At 37.8% G+C, this 25588-nt stretch overlaps 1 protein-coding gene across 1 annotated transcript; it reads left to right on the forward strand.

Moving 5' to 3' along the window:
- Nucleotides 1-1797: 1797 nt before the first annotated feature.
- Nucleotides 1798-24938, forward strand: Ubc6 (ubiquitin conjugating enzyme 6). Its single transcript, XM_067788088.1, has 4 exons — nt 1798-2068; nt 2128-2742; nt 16601-16886; nt 19988-24938. Exons 2-4 carry the CDS (start codon nt 2699-2701, stop codon nt 20111-20113), a joined length of 456 nt encoding a protein of 151 aa, XP_067644189.1. The 5' UTR covers nt 1798-2068; nt 2128-2698; the 3' UTR covers nt 20114-24938.
- Nucleotides 24939-25588: the final 650 nt, after the last annotated feature.

Raw genomic sequence — 25588 nt, forward strand, 5'->3', positions numbered from 1 at the left:
CATGTATAATGATATCTGCTGTATGTTCTTTTGTTCTGTACCAGGTGTCCGAAGCTTTCCCAGTTTGAGTCCTTTTTCATGATTATAGGCTGTCGTTGGGAACATGCTGACATGCGTGAGCGAACAAAGGAACATACATAAATTTGAGTATCAATGTTTACGTCATCGCAGGATCAGCATTGTCAATTACAAGTTTGAGTGTATTAGTAAAACTATCACCGTTTCTTGTAGGGGCATGCGCAATGCGCCACCTTCTATAATTCCATCATGGTCTGGCCAGACGAAATTTTACACATTGAACTTTATCCACAAATATTTGTATTTTTATTTAAATTTTGAAGAAAACTCGTCGCACACTGTGATAAGTTTGAATTTTTATTGATAAATCTTGAAATGAATTCGATCTATGAGGTTTTATAGGCTTAAAAATATGTTCGTCTAGCCAGACGACAACGCTAAGAAGTGACATAATCAAATTTGGTACAAAAAAAAAGATAAAACAAAATCCACAAATATTTGAATTTTTACTAAAATTTTGAAGAAACTCGTCGCACACTGTGACTACCAGAAATAAAGGGATAATTAAACTTCCCTAAGCTGCAGACATTGGTGCTTTATCGGTAACCGTATCGGTAACCTTATAACAGCTGATTCGACCAACCTTATGAGAATCAATGCAATCGATTATTGGTGCCGCTAAAGCGCCAAATACACGACATGAACATTTCCGCGAACATTCCCGTTATGTCATGTTTCTGCGACCTTTTCTGTCGTGTATGGTGGTGTTTGCCAGTTCGCGCAAATGTTCGCCAAAAATCAAAATAATCATAGTAATCATAATCATAGTAATTTCTGAACGGAACAGACGTGCGCGGAAAAGTAAAATGGACAATAAAAAATTTCTGAGTGAATTTATTGAAATGTATAAATCTTTGCCATCATTGTGGCAAGTAAAAAGCAAAGATTATTGTAATAGAATTAAAAAGAATAATGATTATGCGACTTTAATCGAAAAATTAAAGCAATATTGCTGCAGCACAATTGTTGTCCGTATTCATCGCTGTCTGAAAGAGAACTAATGTTCGGCCAAAAGTTCGTATGGTGTATGGCCAAAGCTGCGAACAAGATTGCGGAATGTTCGCGGAAATGTTCGTGTCGTGTATTTGGCGCTTTAGGTCGTAACCGTATCGTAGCCAACCAATAGGATTTGGTTTACCGTCGTAACGATAAACAGCTGATTACGTTAGGGATACGACTACAGCGATACGACATACGGCACTAATGACTCCCGCTTTAAGCTGGAGACATTGGTGCTTTATACGTAACCGTATCGGTAACCTTATAACAGCTGATTCGACCAACCTTATGAGAATCAATGCAATCGATTATTGGTGCCGCTAAGGTCGTAACCGTATCGTAGCCAACCAATTGGGTTTTGGTTTACCGTCGTAACGATAAACAGCTGATTACGTTAGGGATACGGATACAGCGATACGACATACGGCACCAATGACTCCAGCTTTAGCGGCACCAATAATCGATTGCATTGATTCTCATAAAGTTGGTCGAATCAGCTGTTATAAGGTTACCGAACGGTTACCGATAAAGCACCAATGTCTCCAGCTTTAATGATCGGGTGGGTAGCAGTAAAGTTATTCACGAAAATAAAGCCTTCTCGTCTGTCCAGACGCCACAATTTATCGGAGTGTGAAATCAGTTGACAAAACTATTAATGAAATGGTAGTCACCCTGTAGAAAGGTGAAGAGCTAGCATTAAAAGTCCGGTTACCCTATTTGTAGCACTGCCAGCAGTGGTTTGAAGTTTTCGTTGCATTTTGTCTTACAAATTTATATATTTTGATAAAAGTGTCTTTTTTTAATTACAAAACACATTGAAGATTATTTAGCTGGCATCGTTTGAAGTGAAAGGTTAATAAAGTCGTTTGTTAAATTGCTGAATAACGAGTAGTACGCAAAATTGATATTTGTGGAAAGTGCATTCAAAGAGGTTAGATCTCTTTGAGAAAAGATTTTTGCTTGAGTGAGTCACTGTTGGTACAAGTATTTGGTAAGAGAAAACTAGCTGTATGTAAGTCCGAAAGTAATTTTGAATTTTTTTTTTAACAGATTGTCATCTCATTCATACGAATGATAAATTGCCTGCAGTCAGCTGATGAGTTGACAAGTGTTTAAACCAGTTGACTTTGTCTACTAATTTTGTGGTGCTGGCAACAATAACAGTCAGCAGAAGTTTCACATCGTGGGTTCAGTTTTGGCGATGTGTGCTTTCGCTTTTTTCTGCTGTTTATTATAATGATTGCTTGTGATTTGTCAATTTATTTGATTGATTTTTAGTAAAAAATTAAATGCGTTAACAAAAGGAACGTGCATATAAAAACAAAAGCAATTACTGCAGTGTATGACGACGATAAATACAACAAAATTATACATTTACACATTCACACAAACATAAATAAATATAGAAGTGAAGGAGAAGAAACGAAACAAAGAAAACGGTGGTAGCACACACTAGTAAAAATAGAGGACAAAGCAGAATTACAGAAAAGTAAAAACGAAACGATCTCAACTTGTGTTCGTGTAATAAGGAAAAAATTTCGTTGCCCAGTTAAAATTTTGTTGAAAAAATTATAAAATTCGTGATTAATAAAGCGTAGTATCGCTATATTTAAAAAAGAAAATGTCAACACCCGCTCGCAGGCGTCTTATGAGAGATTTTAAAAGGTAAGCAAATTAATTGGTGATGACCTCAAATTATTTGAGAGGTGGTGCTGTGCCCAATTTTCCAAACGTATATATCGTTTGGACGTATGTACATATGCAGGTAAAAATCAAAATTGTGATTTTTAAAAATGCGCAAAAGAAATCGTGTATAGAAAGATTTGCATAAAAAAATTCGAAAAATTACGTCTGATATTTTTCTACGTACATTTATTTCTTTTTTGTGTTTTGTTACTTATTGCTCACCATTTCGTATATATACACAAATTTTTCTTTTATTTTTATTTTTATATTTTGCATTTTAATTTATCTACAAAAGCGCTGACATTGGCATTGTGATTTTACAAAATTTTAAACAATTTTGTTTGATTTTATGTAGCTCCCGAAATTTCCGCCCAACGTCATGACTTTGATTCGTTTCTGCGAATAATGTCTGAAAAGTGTACTTATATATGTAATTAAATTGTTGTACTAACGTACATAGATATATATTTATGTAGTATATGAAATATGTACTATTTCGTAAGATGGCTCAATATTTATTGCAATTGTTATCCCTAATAGCTCTTTATTATTAATTACATGTTAAGTTTCTTGTTTTATTTGCTACTTCCTCTTTTAATTTCTTCCTAGTTGTTATATACAAACTTATGTACATGTTAATACCGTATTCTATGCTCCATTTAGTGGGCTTAGCCAAGTAGTCACAACCGGGGGTTTAAAGAGGCTGATGCCCCCAAATTTGCTTATAAGGAAAACACGTGATTTTCATTTCTAATCATAAATTTTACTTAATTTTTTGACTACAATTATGTGAAGGTCTTTGGACTTAAATTCAACCACTCATGCTAAACCATCCATTCAAACCTGGCATTATCAAGCCTAGGGAAAGAGGGTTGCAAATATTTAGCAAATGTCTTCAACCTGTCTCTTTCCACCCTTGTCATACCCGAAAAATGGAAAATGGCCGAGGTGATCCCGCTACTAAAGCCTGGGATACCAGCTAACATAGGAGAGTCTTAGCGCCCGATATCTCTCCTATCCACAGTAGCCAAGACGCTTGAAGCCATTTTGCTCCCCTACTTCAAAGTAAATTTGCTGCTAGCCTGTCATCAGCATGGCTTCAGAAAACTCCATAGCACCACCACCGCGCTAAATGCCACTAGCCGCCAGATAAATTGCGGGTTAAATCAAAACCCCCTCCATAGAACAGTACTCGTTGCGCTAGACCTATCAAAAGCTTTTGATATGGTCAACCATGGCACGATACTGCAAGACCTGGAAGGGTCTACCCTTCCTCCATGTCTTAAAAGGTGGACCGCAAATTGTCTGGGTGGTCGGCAGGCATCGGTGCAATTTAGAAACGAAACATCAAAACCAAGAAGAATTAAACAAGGGGTGCCACAGGGTGGTGTCCTATACCCACTTTTGTTTAATTTCTACATATCAAAACCACCTTCGCAACCAGAAGGCGTTATTATCGTTTCCTACGCCGATAAATGCACAATAATGGCCACAGGTCCAAGCTCACAGATCGATGAGCTTTGCAACAGAGTAAACGGCTACCTCCTTGATCTCTCCAGTTGTTTCGCCTCGCGAAACCTGCCATTATCACCGACTGAATCCTCCACGACCTTATTTACAACATTGGCGTCCCAAATGTTAACCATTTCGAACATCCACGTCGATGGCACTATGCTACCGACTGTCCTACACCCCAAAATCTTGGGTGTGACGTTTGATCAAGATCTACATTTTGGTGGGCATGCAGCCGTAATACGATCCTCAAATCCCTTGCTGACAGTACTTGGGGAAAAGACAAAGAAACGCTCATTACTACATACAAAGCAATTTGCCAGCCGATTGCATGCTACGCATCCCCTATATGGTCGCCAAGCCTAAAAACTACTCACTGGAAGAAGCTACAGGCCTGCCAAAATACTGCTCTCAGAACCGCCACGGGCAGTCTTCTTATGTCCCCAGAACAGCATCTACATAATGTGGCGAGTATACTACCCATCAGGGAGAGAAATGAGATGCTAATCAAACAGTTACTTTTGAATACCCAGAAACCTGGGCATCCCAACAGACATCTGATTGATGAGCTGACACCGCCCAGGGGCTTGGGGAGCCATCTCCGTAAGCATTATGGGGAAATACGGCACCTGAGAACTCAGCCTTAGGGAGCAAAAAAAAAAACACAAGCAGGTGATCAGTGAACTTCACAAACAGGCGTCAGACCTTTATGCCGGGAATTGCCAGGTGTATCCAGTGCTCAAAGAGCAGTACCAAAAACTGGCGGAAGAGGAATGCATACTCCCCAGGGAAACGCGGTCACTCTAGCTCAACTTCGTTCTGGATCCTGCAACAGGTTAAATTTTTACCTATCCAGAATCAACCCCGACATACAAAATATATGCCCCGCTTGCAATGTAATTGTAATGTGGAACCAACGCCTCTAAGACCCCTCTCATTATGTTCCCCCCCATGTTGGAAGAGCAAGTTTTCTTGGACTCCCGTTAGAGGATATTGAGAAAAAATTAGTGATCGGTCGCACCTATTGGATGGGGCGAAGCACTACTACAACAACAACAACAACGCAAGTATCAGCAGATAAGGCAAAATGTTGTATGTGACTTTCCTTCGCGTTACAGTTCACACTTAGAAACATCCGTGCAGTTGCCGCTTAAATAATATAATAAATGGTGAGGCTAGGCAATGAGCGCATATGTTTAGATTTACCGACCTCTCTAAACTGCCAGCACCTCATTCAAGCCTAGCAAACTCTAGAAAGCATGGTATATGGTGCATAGGTCAGTGAAATAGTGGCCCAAATACATTTGCATAGTTCGCCTCCAGCAAGTTTTGCCTGTCGGAAGTCTTTGGTTTGAGATAAATTTCCTTCCTCAAGACAGTAACAAAAAGCCTTAGGCAGAGAGAAGGTTTCATTTCGCTCATGTAAGCTGTCGCAGTGAACGATATACTACAAGAACCGATAAAACTGGTATTGAGCTAATCGCATACGTGGACATATGTGTACAGATCCGGTATGCTCCGGTAGCACAGCACCATTAAGGTGCTAGCCCGACCAACTCGGGAACGATTTATATGGCCACATTAAACCTTCAGGCCATCCCTCCCTCCCCACCCCCAAGTTCCATGAGGAGCTTGGGGTCGCCAGAGCCTCGTCTGTTAGTGAAACAGGATTCGCCGCGGATAGGTGAGGTTGATAATTGGGTTTGGAGAAGCTGTATATTGCGCTGGCAACCTGAAGGGTTGCGCTACACAGCCCTTTAAATCTGGTATTTTAGTCGCCTCTTATGACAGGCATATCTACCGCGGGTATATTCTGACCCCCTAACCCGCTTGGGGACCCTCTCTCCTAAACTTAGTTCATACCATGAAATTGATATTTAATATAAAACAAGGAAATGTACCTGAATATTTAAGTAGTAACGTAGTTCTAGTGGAGCAAACACACAATATAAATACTAGAAATAGACATAATTTTAAATTGCCATGTTTTCGAACAGAAATAGATAAGCAAAACATTTTTTACAAAGGCCTAAGGGTTACAACGAGCTCCCATTGGAAATTAAAAACTGCAATGAAATCTTAGTTTTTAAGGCAAAATTATATGAATTTTGTAAAACTCTCTTCTTTCGATGGTTTCTTTGCATGCTGTGTGCCTCTTCGTCATGGCAATACTGGAACGGGCAAACCCCCGTGGTTCTCAAGACATCTTGTAAGACTATATAATATTAAATCTAGGCTATACAAACGTTTTAAAATATCAGGATCATGCTCCGATTTTTCTAAATATTTAGTTGCTAGATCAACTTTCATCGTCTTAATCAGCAGTGCTATAAACGTTACTTAAATCGGTGTAACTTCAATTTTTTAACAACCCGAAACAATTTTTTAGTTTTGTCAATTCTAAGAGAAAAACCTCAGGATTTCCATCTGCTTTGGCCTATGGATGTAAGAACTCAAGCTCGGATGATGATGTTGCCAACTTATTTGCTGAATACTTTAAGTCGACCTATTCATCTCAACTTTTTCAATCGGATCTCTATCCTTACACCTTAGAAAGTTCTAATTGTATTCTGGTTCCTGTCATAGATATAGATACTGTTCTGAAGAGTCTTCTGGAGTTGAAACCAATTACCTCTCCGGGTCCAGATGGCGTTCCTAGTTGCGTTCTAAAGTTTTGCGCTGTCAACTTATCTAAGCCGATCCTTAAATTATTTACACTATCTCTTGAATCTTCTGTATTCGCTTCAATTTGGAAGCAATCATTTATTATTCCCTTACATAAGAAAGGTAGTAGGTCCAATATCGAGAACTACAGGGGCATAGCTAAACTTTCGGATATTCCTAAAATGTTTGAAAAGATCATCACCTGCCAAATTCAATATGCATGTACTTCTTTATTATCACCCAACCAACATGGTTTTGTGTGTAGAAGATCAACCACAACCAACTTGTTTGGATTTTTATCCAATAAACAAACCGATGTTATTTATACCGACTTCAGCAAAGCATTTGATTCTGTTAATCATGAGCTTTTAACTCATAAACTTGACTTACTGGGTTTTTCGAATAATTTATTACTTTGGCTTCGCAGCTATCTCTTAAATAGAACTCAGCGAGTTATGTTCAAAAACAGTCTCTCAGAGTCGATAGAAGTAACTTCTGGTGTGCCTCAGGGTAGCCATCTGGGTCCATTACTTTTTACCCTCTTTATAAATGACTTACCAATGGTTATCTCGTATTCCCGTGTTCTAATGTATGCAGATGATGTTAAACTATGCTATTCATACTTGCCTTCTGACTATTCCCGTTTGGATTTACTTCAGGCCTATTTGGACTCATTTCAATTATGGTGTACAGTAAATCTTCTAGTTTTGAACTGCTGCAAATGTAAACTAATGACATTTTACAGAGTCAACCCAGTTTTAAAATCCTATATGCTAGATGGTGCTCCCTTGGAGCGTATATCTGAAGTATGTGACCTAGGTGTTCTTTTTGATGCGAAATTGAGCTTTAACATGCATATTTCATCTATTGTAAACAAGGCATCGGGTGTACTCGGATTTATTAAAAGATGGGCTAAAGAATTTGATGATCCTTATTTAACCAAGACCCTTTACACATCTTTGGTTCGCCCAATACCTGAGTATTGTTCCTGTATTTGGTCCCCGGGGTATAAAAATCATATAGATCGGATTAAATCGGTACAGAAGCAGTTTCTAATCTTCGCTTCGCGGTCTTAACTGGGAATCAAATCAACATCTTCCACCTTATAGAAATAGACTTCATCTCATTAGTTTGCCAATTTTAGAGAATAGAAGGACATTACTCGGGGTAATGTTCCTTCATAAACTGATTATTGGTGAGATAGACTCCACTGACCTTGTAAGCAGACAGAATTTTTCCGTTCCTGCGAGAACTACAAGACACTATGTACTCTTTCATTTACCTATTATACGGCGTAATTTTGCCAAATATAGCCCTCTTCGCAATTGGTGCTCGCGCTATAACGAACTGTACAACTGCATTAGTTTTGAGTATTCGATTGCTGCTATCCGTAAGGAAATACTCTCACGTCTGGCATGATATTTTTAAAGATTTTTAAATAAGATGTCAATTTTATTTCAATATTAATTTTAACTAATCTTTATTTTTGATTTGATTTATGTATTAATTAAAATTTAACTTAATTAATTTGATTGTTTATTATTTAAGTTTTTACTTTAAATTTTGTTTTTTACGCTTATGTTTTCTTTCATTGTTATATGTATTGTATCTTATATTCAGTAGTCGACCGCTTTTTGTCTGTGTTGACATTAACAAATAAATAAATAAATAAGATTGAATAGTATTATTTGTATCTTGAATTAGGCTTTAAGCCGTAATAAATAAATAACTAACTAACTTTACTATCGGCGGTCACCGTGGTGTGATGGTAGCGTGCTCCGCCTATCACACGGTATGCCCTGGGTTCAACTCCCGGGCAAAACAACATCAAAAATTTAGAACTAAGGTTTTTCAATTAGAAGAAAATTTTTCTAAGCGGGGTCGCCCCTCGGCAGTGTCTGGCAAGCGCTCCGAGTGTATTTCTGCCATGAAAAGCTCTCAGTGAAAACTCATCTGCCTTGCAGATGCCGTTCGGAGTCGGCATAAAACATGTAGGTCCCGTCCGGCCAATTTGTAGGGAAAAATCAAGAGGAGCACGACGCAAATTGGAAGAGAAGCTCGGCCTTAGATCTCTTCGGAGGTTATCGCGCCTTACATTTATTTATTTTTTTAACTAACTTTATCTTGGTATTAAAAAATGGGCGAAATCCTACTGTGACCACGCCCACTTTTTCGATATCGAAAAATGAAAAAAAATGCCATAATTCTCTACCAAATACGAAAAAAGGGATTAAACATGGTGATTGGATTGGTTTTTTTAGGGAAAATATAACTTTGGAAAAAACGTTGTAAAATGGGTGTGACACCTACCATATTAAGTAGAAGAAAATGAAAAAGTTCAGCAGGGCAAAATAAAAAGCTCTTGGACTCTTGGAGTCATGGCAGTAATACTGTTCGTGGTAATACGTACTATATAAATAAATTAGCTGTACCCGACAGATGATGTTCTGGGTCACCCTGGCCCACATTTTGGGCCTTAACATATACAACTTAGGGCCACTCCCTTTTAAAACCCTCATTAATACATTTAATTGAATACCCATATCGTACAAACACATTATAGAGTCTTCCCTGGTCCACCTTTATGGCGATATCTCGAAAAGGCGTCCACCTCTAGAACTAAGGCCCACTCCCTTTTCAAATACTCATTAACACCTTTCATTTGACACCCATATCGTACAAAGACATTCTAAGAGTCACCCCTGGTCCACCTTTATGTCGATATCTCGAAAAGGCGTCCACCTATAGAACTATGGCCCACTCCCTTCTAAAATACTCTTTAATACCTTCCATTTGATACCCATGTCAACAAACACATTCCAGTGCTACCCTATGTTCATTTTCCAACATGGTGATTTTCCCTTATTCTGTCCCCAAGATCTCAGCTGAGTATGAAATGTTCGGTTACACCCGAACTTAGCCTTCCTTACTTGTTTTGTTATTAATTTATCTACATACAAGGACTTTGGCTATTTTCACGAAATGTCATGGAACTTTCATTGAAATAGGCTGTAGTGTTAATCTGTATGTATATACTTATTTACATGTTAATCAAGGCTATGCTAACCGCGGAATACTTGCGAGAATCCAAAGAATAACAACAAAACTAATAATAGATTTATGTACTGTGTTAAATATTAAGGGTTTCATTCTGTATTGCGAACTATAGCTCAGACGAACGATTCGCCTCCAAACGACTTCGTCCAGCAATTGTATTCTCAACCATTTTCGTTCGGCCTTTACGTCAAACAAGAAGTCGAAAGCAAGTGTTAAATGATCTGCTGCCATCGTTTAACATAGGGCAAATACAATAGAAATTTGTATCTGTGGCAATACGAACGTTAGTTTCGTAATACAGAATGAGGCCCCAATTTCGCCAACAGGATAAAAAAAAATGGACTAACTTAGCGATATTGCGATCATTGTAATTTCTTAATACTAATCTAACGTTTCCTTAATTGAAATACACGAGCTTAATGGAAGCGTTTTTACTTCAATAGTTTAAGGTTATATATAAAAATATGAAGAGTTGTGGGGCAGCCTTAAGCCGGCGACTTGGTTAAAACTGATAGATGGAACGATAAAAAAATTATTTTGTTAAAACTTTTGTTTGATTCAGTATTCTATTATGATTCCAAATTATCCTCCGAAGGCCATTGGGAGTGTTATCGAATTTAATGGTACTAGCCCGGTCATCTCGGGAACGATTTAGTATGACCACATGAAACCATCTAGGCTATACCCCCTGTTGTTGTTGTTGTTGTTGTAGCGATAAGGTTGCTCCCCGAAGGCTTTGGGGAGTGTTATCGATGTGATGGTCCTTTGCCGGATACAAATCCGGTACGCTCCGGTACCACAGCACCATTAAGGTGCTAGCCCGACCATCTCGGGAACGATTTATGTGGCCACATTAAACCTTCAGGCCATTCCCTCCCTCCCTACCCCCAAGTTCCATGAGGAGCTTGGGGTCGCCAGAGCCTCGTCTGTTAGTGAAACAGGATTCGCCGCGGATAGGTGAGGTTGACAATTGGGTTTGGAGAAGCTATATATTGCGCTGGCAACCTAAAAGGTTGCGCTACACAGCCCTTTGAATCTGGTATTTTAGTCGCCTCTTACGACAGGCATACCTACCGCGGGTATATTCTGATCCCCTAACCCCCTTCCCACCCTCTATATCAATGAGGAACTTGGTTTAGCTAGAGCCTCTGCTGTTAAAAAAACAAGATTCGCCACGGGTAGGTGAGATTGATAATTGGGTTGGAGAAGCCATAAATTACGCCGGCAACCTCTTGAATCAATTTGGTATTTTAGTCGCCTCTTGCGCCAGACATACCTACCGCGGGTATATTCTAAGCCCCCTAAACCCGCTGGGGGTTGCATAATTCGTAATCATTACAGGTGTCTAGTGGAAAATAAGTTCGCTCATCTGAAACTCTAACAATTACTCTTATTCAATTTGCATTCCGTCATCAAAAGTAGACATTCAATTGAGTAGTTTTGCGGTTATTGTAGTTGCAACCACGCTTCTCGAAAGTTTAGGAAAATGTTGCGAATATAGAAGAAGAGCAGTCCTTTCCCGAATTTGAATAAAGGGCTCACCCGGTACTGGTTCATGGCCTCAGGTGGAGCTACCTCCACTACTTTACGCGAAGGAAAGCATGAGATGAATTATGAGGTGAAATGCATCCGCCTTTTCAGGAAGAAAAAAGCAGAGGCAGAAAGGCGTGAGTGCGAGGAGCTTGAGCTGCTAGCCACCAGGAATAACGCCCGCTTTTAAGACCATGGCAAACTCCTGTAAGAACGAAAACGGCGACCTTGTAACTGATGTCCAGGAATTACTTACATTATGGAGGGAACACTTCTCTGCTCTCCTAAATAGAGAAAGCGATTTACCGCACAGGGATGACGAACCCGATCCCGAAATCGATGATGATAGAATAAATGTCCCCCCACTCGATTATGACGAAGTCAGAATAGCAATAACCAGACAGAACAACAACAAAGCCGCGGGCGATGATGGACTGCCTGCGGAGCTATTCAAATAAGGCAGCGAAGAGTTGGTAAGGCGCGTGCAACAGCTTCTTCCTAAAATATGGGCGGACGACGATTGGAATCTTAAGTTCACAAGAAGGGGGATACTGCAAACTGCACCAACTATCGGCTGATTGAACGTTATCAGTGCGGCTGCAGACCTGGTAAATCTACCATCGACCAGATTTTCACAATGCCCAAATCTTGGAAAAAACCGCGAAAAAAGAATCTACACACATTATACCTTCGTCGATTTTAAACCCGCCTTCGACAACACCAAAAGGAGGTGCCTATATGCCGCTATGAATTTGGCTTCCACGCAAAACTTATACGGCTGTGCAAAATGACGTTGAGCAAAACCATCAGCTCAGTCAGAATTGGGAAAGACCTCTCCGAACCGTTCGAAACTAAACGAAGTTTCAGACAGGGTGACCCCCAATCGTGCGATTTCTTTAATTTGATGCTGGAGAAAATTATACTAGCTGCAGAACTTAACCGCACTGGAACAATATACTATAAAAGCGTGCAATTACTGGCATATGCTGATGACATTGATATCATCGGCCTAAACACCCGCGCTGTTAGCTCTGTTTACTCCAAACTGGAAAGAAGCGGTAAAGATGGGTTTGATGGTGAATGAGGACAAAACGAAGTACCTGCTGTCATCGAGCAAAGAGTCAGCGCATATGCGCCTTGGCAACCACGCTACTGTTGGCAGCCATAATTTCGAAATAGTAAAAGACTTCGTTTATTTGGGAACCAGCATCAACACTAGCAACAACATCAGCTCTGAAATCCAGCGAATAATCCATCTTGCCAATAAATGCTACTTTGGACTAGGTACGCAATTGAAAAGTAAAGTCCTCTCTCGGCAAACTAAAATCATACTCTACAAGTCACTTATCGTTCCCGTCCTGCTATATGGTGCAGAAGCATGGACCATGACAACACCAAATGAAGCGGTTCTTCGAAAGATTTATGGACCTCTACGCGATGGCGAGTACCGAAGAAGATTTAACGATGAGCTGTAAGAGCTCTACGCAGACATCAACATAGTTAGTCCAGCGAGTTAAAACGCAGTTGCTGCGCTGGCTAGGCCGTGTTATGCAAATGAAAGATGACGCTCCGGCCAAGAAAGTTTTTCTATCGGAACCCGCCTATGGAAGCAGAGGTAGAGGGCGGCCCTCACTCCGCTGGAAAGACCAGGAGGAAAACGATTTAAACTCCCTTGGTGTGACCAATTGGCGCCGGTTGGCAGAGAGAAAGAGCGACTGGCGCACCTTGTTGGACGGTCATAACCGTTTAAACTATTAAGCGCCAATTAAGTAAGTAAGTAAGTAAGAAATCCATCATATGCGATAATACCCCATTCTCTTATACACATTTTTTAAAGAAGGTAGCAGGTTTTACCACGGCTATTATTCTGGAGAAGCAAAACGCAACAGCGATCACTTTAAGAGCAAACATAAATTACGTTTTTACATTTTCCTCCTATTTCCATTTTCTGCATTATAAATTTCAGTATATTTTTTTGAAAAAAATTACGGACCATATAGTATGCAGTAATATATTTCATCATCAGCTACGCTGGCATGTTTGGCGTGTTTGCTTGTTAGCCGCATTTTCATAGGTCTGACCATATACATATGTACAAGCGATATTACGAGGCGCACGCTAATTCAATAAAACAAATTAACTATGGGATTATAGGCCTTTATATACATCGTTCCTTGCAACGATAAGGAGACTCCCCGAAGTTCTATAAACGGTTCTTTGCTGTATACAGATCCGGTACGTTCAGGAAAATAGCATCTTAAAGATACTACTCGACCATATCGGGAAAGATTTGAATCTTCATAGTCGGCCAGCCACCTCCTTCCGTGAACGCTCGCTAAACAAACAGGATTCGCCACCAGTAGGTGAGGTAGAAAATTTGGTTTGAGAAGATATAAATTGCGTTGGGGACACCTTGAAAGTATTACACTTGAATCCCTTCCTTTAAATGAGTTCTTGATCAAGATATAATGAGAAAGGACGATATTTTATTCTGAAACGAGATTCATACCAATAAAATAATTTATTTGAAGCAAATGCGAATCATTTGTATTAGGAAATGCAATTGCAAATATTCATAACATCTTTAAGTCATACTGATGTGCATATGCCACTTTTTGAAAATCTTCTATGCGTCTACAAATTTAATGCTTAATATTTCTTTGTCATTATTATTTGCAAATATTTGTCATTATTTATTTAAGTATGTCTGCCATGATTCTAATAAGTCTGCCTACTGCAATTTTTGTTTATATGCTTATATACTATGTATTTGTTAATCCGAAAAACATATGAATGTACACTTGTAGTTACATTAACACGGATATGTGTATGATGAATCTTAAAATTTCTCTCTGAAATTTGTTTTCCTGCTTCCTTATGCTATATCTAAATTTATATGTACATTCTTTTTCACATATGCTTATGGGTTCAGTGACTAATGTTTGTGCAACTTGTTTATTCAATACGTTTGTATATATTTCCTATTTTATAATTTTTTCAAAGGGTAGCATAGCATATACACAGTAAATGGATTTTTAAGATACATATGTAAAAAGATCGAGCGCTGGAATGTTTTAATTTCTCTGTATCATTTTTTGTTGCAAAACAATGATTTGACCATTTCGCAGAGCGCGCAAAAATAGTTAGAAACTCCATTCATTTTATGATTTAACTTTTTTGATGGAAGCAAGTTTCATTTTAAAGCTATTTGATTTAATGTCAAAATTATTGTATTTAATTAACGGTCACACTTATATTTTTTATCATACGTATATCCGAAATATCTAAGTTGACTAAAGTTTTTTAAAGCTTCTACAAGTTGTTACGATACAGCACGCTTTGAGTTTTCCTCGTTCGAAAATTTTCGACCATATATCGCTCATTTGCTGCAACGTCGTCATAACTCAAAAAACACAATTTTCCAGGAGAGCAATTCAAAGATTTTAACTGCCATATGTTGCGCATATAAAGGCATATTTTCATTTTTATACCACGTGCTAAATTTTTAACTGATCACGAAGATTTTTTTATACAACATAGATCATGATATTGGGTACGTTTATATGTTATTAACTCAAAAGTCATGTTTTTTGAGTTATGACGACGTTGCAGCAAATGAGCGATATGTACATAGAGTATCATACAGTTAATCCACATTTGCATGCAAATTTAAATAGTTCAAGTAAATGGGTTTTCTCATAATTCAGAAATGGAATATTAAGAACTAATGCACCAGGTGCGCTTTTCACCTGAAATTTAACTCAATAATAGGGGTACTGATAAAAATATTTTCTGATTAAGACTAAGCCAACGTAAGAGCTGAGTTTTTGTGTATAAAGCCCCATAGTGAGCCGACAGACTTCTCTTTTCAGTGATAAAACTAAATTTAAATAATTTACTGCTTGAAATGCAATCAAACAATGGCTCACTTCTTAAAAAAAAATAAATAAATGTAAGGCGCGATAACCTCCGAAGAGATCTAAGGCCGAGCTTCTCTTCCAATTTGCGTCGTGCTCCTCTTGATTTTCCCTACAAATTGGCCGGACGGGACCTACATGTTTTATGCCGACTCCGAACGACATCTGCAAGGCAGATGAGTTTTTACTGAGAGCTTTTCATGGCAGAAATACACTCGGAGCGCTTGCCGAGTCACTGCCGAGGGGCGACCCCGCTTAGAAAAATTGTCTTCTAATTGAAAAACCTTATTTCTAAAATTTTGATGTTGCTTTGCCCGGGAGTTGAACCCAGGGCATACGGTGTGATAGGCGGAGCACGCTACCATCACACCACGGTGGCCGCCTTCTGGCTCACTTCTTGCTTTTCTGTCTGAATATCAGTCGCAGCGCTCATACCTCGTGGCGATGAAGGCAAAATAGTTTTGCGGCTTACACATGATATTTAACACTTTACAGCCCAAAACTGCTAGATACGAATAAAAGCAGGAGGCATTATATGGAAGTCAAAAATTTAGCAAGAACTTCCAGAAATCTCCGTCGTCTTGCTTTAACGAAATGGCTTGTCGTAGTAAATGTTAGAGTGCTCAGTTCAGCAGCCTGTCCCTGTCTGTGCTATCGTTCCAACAGACAAGAGGGAATAGGTGATAGACCTGAATAGCCTGAAGGTTTAATGTGGCCGTTCCCGAGATGGTCGGGCTAGCGGGTGCTGTGTTACCGGAGCGTACCGGATCTGTATCCGGCAAAGGACCATCACATCGATAACACTCCCCAAAGCCTTCGGGGAGAAACGTTATCGCTACAACAACAACAACAACAATATGTGGTAGATGATTTGATATTCTATGGCGTTGCAATCACATAAGTAACAGCTAATAATGGCTGCAAGGCGTTTAAGAGCTAATAATTAAATGTTTGTTTCGTAATTTGCACAAAAAAAAAATCATTAAACATTTATTATTTGTTATTATTTACGAAAGTTTGTGTCTTTCATAATTTTCAGAATGTGCACACCCTAAACAAATATATATTGAATACACGCATTTATACGATTTATGCGTAATACTTATTTCATAATACACAAGGGAGCTTTAATAAATGTTAACTTCTATTTTTTGCAGACTTCAAGAAGATCCACCAACTGGAGTTTCTGGAGCGCCAACAGATAACAATATTATGATTTGGAATGCTGTGATTTTTGGTCCACACGACACCCCGTTCGAAGATGGCACTTTTAAATTAACAATAGAATTTACGGAAGAATATCCAAATAAACCGCCAACTGTTCGATTTGTATCTAAAGTATTTCATCCGAACGTCTATGCAGATGGTGGAATTTGTTTGGATATTTTGCAAAATAGATGGAGTCCCACATATGATGTTTCAGCAATTTTAACATCAATACAGGTGTGTAAATAATATTTTTCTACCCAAGGTGCTTGTTTTTTCATTGTTTCCATTTCTATCATCTATATCATTATCCTATGAATGGAAAGGAAATTTGTAACGACATAATCAAGATATATATAAAAATTTTAAGGCTTTCCCTTAAGTAAATGTTATAAGAAATATGAATGTTGTACAAAAATTTGTATAAATGTCCGTGCTTATTTCTATTGGTGCATACTGCCTTACGCAATTCATAAATACGTTTTCACGTGTGGTTAACTTTACCGGGAGTTTTTCATGTGTGAAGCTCCGCTATGACCATTTTTTGTTGTGGAATCTTTCGGTAAATTAGTGAGCAGTCCTGGTATTTAGGTATTGTAATTAAAATACTGATGCGCACTACAAACGAGATTGAAGCAAAGGAGTAACATGGCCCTTAATGTTTTTATATAATCAGTTGCTTCGAAGGTACATCAAGTTTTAGGTTTTCTTCAACGTTCACGAAATTCTGAACATATCAAAAATGCAATGTCATACTCGATTCATATTTATGTACATATAAAGCTAAATGTATTTAATCATAATTCAGAAGTGGAATAACTAAATAAGTACAAGGCGCTGTAGGCCCCCGAGATTTCTAAATTTTTCCACGAATTCGCAGTACGTAGTGTTTGCCAAAATACTGGCGAGTGGTGGTTCCGTTTCTAAAAAGTTTTATAAATTTTTTATGTTGCTTGTTCATGGACTTCAACCCAGGAGATTTCTGGTAGGCGAGCACCTATCATCACACCAAGTGAAATATGAAACCATTATCCTCGCCACCAATCTAGGTGGTTATCTAATCTTTACGTCGAAAGTTTTTTAATTTTCTAGATCACAGGTCCATGTGAATCGCTTAATGTAGAGGTAAGGCACTTGTTTATAAATTTCGCCCTTAACTACTGACATCAACAATGCGTGCAGTTACCGCTTCATCCATTCACATATTATGATACCCGCTTACTTTTGATTCGTTGAACTATTTCTATGGCCGCATAAAGCATCATGATGAGCCTCCGTTGCGGGCTCGCGCTGCCAAAAGCTCTGAAGTCGATAAAAAGATTGTGCGTGTTGATTTTCTTATTATCATTTTGGCAGGATTTGGCGCATTGTAAAAAATCTGGAAGATAGTATACTTAAAAAATAAATGCATGGCGCAATATATACACATATCTATATCTACGAGATGATTTTGGTTGTTTTTGTTGTAGCAGTGCTTCGTCCCCTCCAGTAGGTGCGATCGATCAGAAATTGTCATCAATATCCTCTAACGGGAGTCCAGGGAAACTTTCTGTTTCAACAGGGGTGGATCATAATGAGAGGGGTGCTAGAGGCGTTGGTTTCACAGTACAGTTGAAGAGATGGTTGGTGTCATGTGGGGACACGTTACAAGCAGGACATATGTTTTGTATGTCGGGGTTGATTCTGGATAGGTAAGAGTTTAACCTGTTACAGTATCCAGATCGAAGTTGAGCTAGAGTGACTCGCGTTTCCGTAGGGAGTGTGCGTTCCTCTTCTGCAAGTTTTGGGTATTGTTCTTTTTGTACAGGATTCACTGGGCGATTCCTGGCCTAGATGTCCGACGCCTGTTTGTAAAGTTCACTGGAGACCTACTTGTGTTTTTTGGCTTCATGCGGCTGTGTTCTCAGGTGCCGTATTTCCTTATAATGCTTACCGAGATGACTCCTTATGACCCTGGGCGGTGTTGACTTATCAATCAGATGTCTGTTTGGGATACCCAGGTTTCTGAGTATTCAATAGGAACTGTTTGGTTAGCATTTTATTTCTCTCCCTAATGGGAAGTATTCTCGCCTCATTATGTAGATGGTGTTCTGGGGACATAAGAAAACAACACGTGGCGGTTCTGAGAGCACTATGTTGGTAGGCCTGTAGCTTCTTCCAGGGAGTAGTCTTTAGGCTTGGCGACCATATCGGGGACGCGTAGCATGCAACCGGCTGGCCAATTGCTTTGTAAGTGGTAATGAGCATTTCTTTATCTTTATCCCAAGTACTGCCAGCAAGAGTAGTGCCATTGATGTGGATGTTCAAAATTTTCGACATTTGGGACGTCCATGTTGTAAATAAGGTCGCCGATGATTTAGTCGGTGATATCAGGTTTGGCGAGGCGAATAAACTGGGGATTTTGGTCGAGGTACTTTTTAATTGGCGAGACGGAACTTATGCCCTTTGAGAATCTGTTTATGTAAAAAATTCACTCGGGATAGTAAGCAGACCGATCCTGTTTAAAATTTATTTTCTCATTGAAAATACTTTTCTAAAGGGAGTGATGTTACTTGTTGTTGTTGTAGCGATAAGGTTGCTCCCCGAAGGCTTTGGGGAGTGTTATCGATGTGATGGTCCTTTGCCGGATACAGATCCGGTGCGCTCCGGTAACACAGCACCATTAAGGTGCTAGCCCGACCATCTCGGGAACGTTTATATGGCCACATTAAACCTTCAGGCCATCGCTCCCTCCCCACCCCAAGTTCCATGGGGTGCTTGGGGTCGCCAGAGCCTCGTCTGTTAGTGAAAAAGGATTCGCCGCGGATAGGTGAGGTTGACAATTGGGTTTGGAGAAGCTGTATATTGCGCTGGCAACCTGAAGGGTTGCGCTACACCACCCCTTGAATCTGGTATTTTAGTCGCCTCTTACGACAGGCATACATACCTACCGCGGGTATATTCTGACCCCCTAACCCGCTGGGGTGAGTGATGTTACTTTTCACTACCCTTGAACCTAGGACATTCAGGGTGGTAGGTATGCACGCCACCCCCACACCACCATGGTTGCCGGTATTGTATATTACCAAGTCAGAAACTGTCCTGATAGTTGGTCAGCGGTGGGCTTCAGTCTTTCGTATAATAGGCTAAACAAATCTTAAAAGGAGCACATGATTCAGGCTCTCTATCTCGGCAGCACTCACCATAAACTTCGTGAAGTATTTTTGTAGTCATAACAAAAATTTAAATTAAATAAAGTTACCACGGGTATATAATATTTGCATTAACCCGAACTCTGTCTATTTGGTTCGCTTTGTTCAATTCACATAAAACTAATTTCATTTTCATTTTATTTGCAGTCTCTATTGAGTGATCCCAATCCCAATTCACCAGCTAATTCCACAGCTGCTCAACTCTATAAAGAGAATCGTCGCGAATACGAGAAGCGAGTGAAAGCTTGCGTTGAACAAAGTTTCATCGACTAGCCATCAGCCACAGCAGCTACAATACGCAAATCAAGTGCAGCAGCTGCTAGTGGTGCAGCAGGAGCGTTAACTGCAACTACAGCATCTACAATGTTTTATTGAGATATAAATACAAATATGAACTTCGCGAAGAAAAAATATTTAAAAATTTAACATACATATAAATACTTATCTATACACAAAAAATACCATAATATCCAATACATTAAAAAAAAATACAAAAACCATCATACACATTCATGCACATCTTTGTTCAGTTGTGTGTAAGTTGTGTGTTTTTTTTGCTGAAAAATTGCAATAATAAAAAGAAAATAAATAAAGCAAAAAATAAGCTGCACGTTCATACATATGCCAGTCGAATCCCCGCCCTTGGAGATTACCTACTTATTGAAACATGCGTAGATCTGCTAAAAGTGTGCTTCTAAAAGAATTGAAATTTTATTTTAATATAATTTTTTTTAGCAATTTAATTGCTAGCATAATTAATACTTTTATGGCTAAATTGCACAATATGTTGTTGTTGTTAAATAAGTCGAATGCATATATATATACATATATAAACTACTTTAGTATAGCGCTTTTGTAGAACAACAACAAAATAAAAGAAAACTTACTTTCTTGCGCTTAGCATTTTCAGAATAAGATTTAATTGAAATTTGTAGAAGAAAAGCATTAATACTAAAGAAAGAAAAAATAAAATAAAAATTCAACTACATTAATAAAATGTGTATGTACCTTAATGGAGATGATTATCAGTGTAATTTTTGATTGGCAACACAATTATATGTAGCATTACGTAACATCAACGCTTACAGATAACAACAATTGGCATCGTAGTCGTCGTCATTGTCCAACAATAAAAATAAACATACAATTTAATTGATTTGAAACACAGAAATTTAAAAGCAAATTTTGTCATTATCTCCAGAAACATTTTCCTTACACCAATTAAGGTATGCCAGTAAATAAAAAATGTGCGCATCGTAATGGCTAGATGGTGAATACAACATCCTGGAATTCTTTTTCAGTTCCATTTCTTATTTCAAATAGCATTGATTTAATGCTCAAAAAAGCATAGCAAGCGATTGACCCAACCCTACATGATTCACAAAAAATATTAAGAATTGCATTGTATATGTGACCCGGTCTATGAAAAGGTGGCTTATTACTCAAAAATAAAATTAAAGAAAAAAAAACTTTTTTAAAAACAAGCTTTTATTATTGGCTAATAAAATTAACTAAAAAGTAAAAAATAAATCGACTGCAAAGAAATATAACACTTTATAAGTTCATTGTAACCTATAACGATAATTAGGCTTTTTCGTCTGCGACAAAAAAATTCCTATTGTACATAATTATATATTTTTAACATTAAAATTGACGCCTAAATTATTAAATCTTACAGTTTATATCACAGTCCTAATTGTTCTAATAAAAGCGTGTTACATTGTGATAGCAAGAAAAGGAGGTCCTAAATGTTCTTAATTATACCATCAAAATTTAAAAGTACGTCCACACCGGTAACGAAATAGCAAAGTTGTATAACAATTGTTTTAAAACAATTGCAACTTGTTATAAAAAAATAAAATGTAAGGCGCGACAACCTCCCAAGACCGAGCTCTCCAATTTGCGTCGTGCTCCTCTTGATTTTCCCTACAAATTGGCCAGACGGGACCTACATGTTTCATGCCGACTCAGAACGGCATCTGCAAGGCAGATGAGTTTTCACTGAGAGCTTTTCATGGCAGAAATACACTCGGAGCGCTTGCCAAACACTGCCGAGGGCCGACCCCGCTTAGAAAAATTTTCTTCTAATTGAAAAACCTTATTTCTAAAATGTTGATGTTGCTTTGCCCGGGGTGCGCACCCAGGGCATACGGTGTGGAAGGCGGAGCACGCTACCATCACACCACGATGGCCGATGTTATACAACCAAGTTATCTAATTCCTTTGATCTTTACCGACAGCCTCTGGGTAACATGTAACCTGCTATAAAAACAGAAAAAAAGTTACACATCGTGTTATACAACATTTTTCAGTTGAATTTCTAACAAGTTACATAACACTGGTTATAAAACAGTTTGTAACACGTTTTGTTACTGGTGTGGACGCACCTTAAAACGCTTTTATTAGAACAAGTAGGACTGTGATATAAATAGTAAGATTTAATAATTTAGGTGTAAAGTTTTAATGTTAAAAATATATAATTATGTACAATATGGAATTTTTTTGTCGCAGACGAAAAAGCCTAATTATCGTTATAGGTTACAATGAACTTATAAAGTGTTATATTTCTTTGCAGTCAATTTATTTTTTACTTTTTAATTAATTTTATTAGCCAATAATAAAAGCTTATTTTTAAAAAAGTTTTTTTTTCTTTAATTTTATTTTTTACTTTTTAGTTCGTTTTATTAACAAGTAATAAAAGCTTGTTCTTAGAACAGCTTTTTTCTTAAATTTAATTTAAATATCAATTTTTTTTAATTTTTAGTAGGGTAAAATATTGTTTAAATTAGTTATGTAATCTTTACTTAGTTATTTGTAAAATTTCTCATCCTATCAATTTCTTTTAATGCATCAACATTACAAGGTTTCTTCGAAATCAACTTTGAACAGTCAAGTTCTTCGATTCGAAGATCTGCTGAAGACCTAACTCGGTTTAAAGCAACAAGCTTGACCATCAGCAAATAATTTGCAGCCTAGATAAATAACAGCATGATCTACAGTAGTTCCCTGCATTTTGTGCACAGTTGAAGCCCACGACAAGACAATCGGGAGCATTCTTCTTTCAGCTGTGCCGTGATTAAATTGTGAAGGAAATTGAACTGATTTAGGCTGTATTATGTGAACGCCATCGTTACTAAAGTCTACGCGAACCGATGGTATATCGTTATGGTATAGTTGAGCACGTCTGTAATATGGCCATATAATTTCTGTGATGTGACCTATTGCTCCATTTACAAGTCCCTTAGCAACGTCAATTTTAGATCTCAACATAACTTTAGCACCAACAAATAATTCTAGTTCTTTTGGAAGACCTCCTGTTTTGTTTTTGTATTATATTATTAACATCAATCTGATCATTGTTTTTTGTTCCATCAATTAATTGATCTTGCTAATAATCAGTTATCAGCTGAGTGAAAGAAAGTGTGCTTTTGAAACGATACGTTGAGCCAACTGTCAACAGCCAATCGGTAAAAACGTTAAGTGAATAGAGCGGAAAATTTGTATGCTCACTAATTTGTCGTAAAGTTGCAACTGTGCGTTCCAAGAAGTTATCACTTATCAACTTTGCCAGCAGTTGTGCTTTTGGAATGCGCCCCATGCTTTGTTCAACTCATTCAAATGAATTTGTATATATGTGTATACACACATTCACGTGTTCTTGCAACAACAAAACGTTAAATGCATACATACATACATATGAATATACATATTTTCAAGAAAATATATCGTATGTGTTTGCCAAAAGTGGCTTCACTTCGAATATCAGCATCATCGGTTGTCAGATCTTTCGCGTTCAACGCTAACGCGGTGTCAGGATGAAAAAGACTCTCAACCAAATTACTGATACGAATCACTACGTTTAAATAACTCTGACTGAATATGAGTACACGATTTTTTATATCATGATGCGAATATATTGGGGCATATTCATAATCGAAATAAAGTGTGACTTAGTTGAAGCATTTTTGACAGTGAGCACATATTAAATTGTGTCAAACAGTGCTAACTAACTTAAAACCATATTTTATTGTGATTTTGCCTATGTCGCGTTCAGTAAACAAAATCAAGTGCGCAGAAAAGTATGGAACATTGAGGAATAACAGCCTAACTTCTACGTTCGTTGTATACACAAACAAAGCGAAGTTACCTCGTTCTTGAGCCGCTGTAGGTTATTCACCATCCCTCTAAACAAAGGACTTAGAATTTGATTCCCTTGTGAACACAAGTCTTTACCGATAACTCGGTTATCGATTAATTTATCGAATTCTCGCAAAGTAATATTGCATTGTCATCGGAGTTATACATGTGTGCAAAATTTCAGCTCAATCGGACACCGGGAAGTGTATCAAATTTAACTTGAAAGGTTTGATTACAAACAACAGCCAAGGGAAAGTAAATAAAAGCTTATAAAAAGCAGCTGTTTACAGCTGTTTATCGCAAAAAAAAAACAGCTGTTAACAGCTGTTTCTCGCAATTTCTTGTTTGAGTCATAAGCCACATTTTCATAGACCGGGTCACATATATGCAACAGCATCTCTTTCACTCTCAAAACTGTTTACCAGCATAACTCTTACTTACATTGAATTAAAAAAAAAAAACACTACACCAGTGGTAATATGTTTAAGATAAAATATGTAATCCTCCGGCTGCACTAATTAATATTGTAGTATGTAAATGTGATTGATGAGTAATTACGTTTTGTCAGAGACAAAATCATAAGTTGAAGTCCGTAATAAATTTGTTGAAATTGCTTTAGTGAACTTGTAAAACAAACAACCAAACAACTATTGCTAGCAAAAAGCGTTTGACTTTGTGGTTTTTGCTTATTGTCTTTTTTGTGCGTGTTTTCTCAAAAATAAAACGACACTATGGTACATTTAAGTATGCGCATGCGCACCCTACACACATAATACAATTAAAAAGGAAAATCAACAAAAACCATTTTACTATGTTTAAGCAATTACACAAAGAAACAGCTGAAACAAACATTAAACAATACTTAACATAAATAAAAAGAGTATAAAAAAATCAAATACATTATAAGAATTATATTATGAAAATATAAAAATAAAAGTAGTATCTTATTTAAGTATATCAAGTTACTCTCGTACCCATTTATTTTTATGACTGCTTCTAAGGTATAAAATTAATGAAGACATTTAGATTTGTAAATATTGTAACGAATTTAGGGAAATTCCGCTTATTTGCAACCTTCTGCTTACGTTCGTATCGCTAAACTGTTGAATAAAACACACCAATATTTTGTATTACAAAATGGTCTTTATTAGACTACTTTGAAAGTACTTCGCAATTAAACTTCACTTCGCAACTGATAGCGTGCTTAAATCAAACTGATCTTTTGACTACTCAGCTTGCGCTCTTTTCTACTCTCTGCTGCTTCATTCGCATATTTCTACTTCAGTCTAGACGTTTCGCCTGCTAGAACTGCTGTACATATCTCCTACTTAGCTATATACATACATGTATATTTGTAGTTTATGCGTTTCTCATAATCATATGCGTGTGTATGTGTAGCGAATTTCGGTTACAAGTGTGTGCGCGTAGTCAGCCCTATTCTTGAATCCATCGTAGAAAATCTACGAATACAACCCTCCGCTACGAATACGAAGAATTTGCTATCACTGAACTCATATGAAACCGAAAAAAGTGCTGCCAACATAAAATGTGAAATTTTGGTTATTCGAAGTCACCTGACCGTTTGTAAATAAAAAATATCAAATTAAATTT

This window comes from Eurosta solidaginis, chromosome 1, assembly GCF_040869045.1.
Source record: "Eurosta solidaginis isolate ZX-2024a chromosome 1, ASM4086904v1, whole genome shotgun sequence".
Taxonomy (NCBI): Eukaryota; Metazoa; Arthropoda; class Insecta; order Diptera; family Tephritidae; genus Eurosta; species Eurosta solidaginis.

What these genes read in the sequence shown, in the direction of transcription:
- Ubc6 (XM_067788088.1), top strand. Translation starts at nt 2,699, where the DNA reads ATGTCAACACCCGCTCGCAGGCGTCTTATGAGAGATTTTAAAAG. An exon ending in CTTATGAGAGATTTTAAAAG is followed by an intron (nt 2,743 to 16,600) that starts GTAAGCAAATTA and finishes TATTTTTTGCAG; the next exon opens with ACTTCAAGAAGATCCACCAA. An exon ending in CAATTTTAACATCAATACAG is followed by an intron (nt 16,887 to 19,987) that starts GTGTGTAAATAA and finishes TTTTATTTGCAG; the next exon opens with TCTCTATTGAGTGATCCCAA.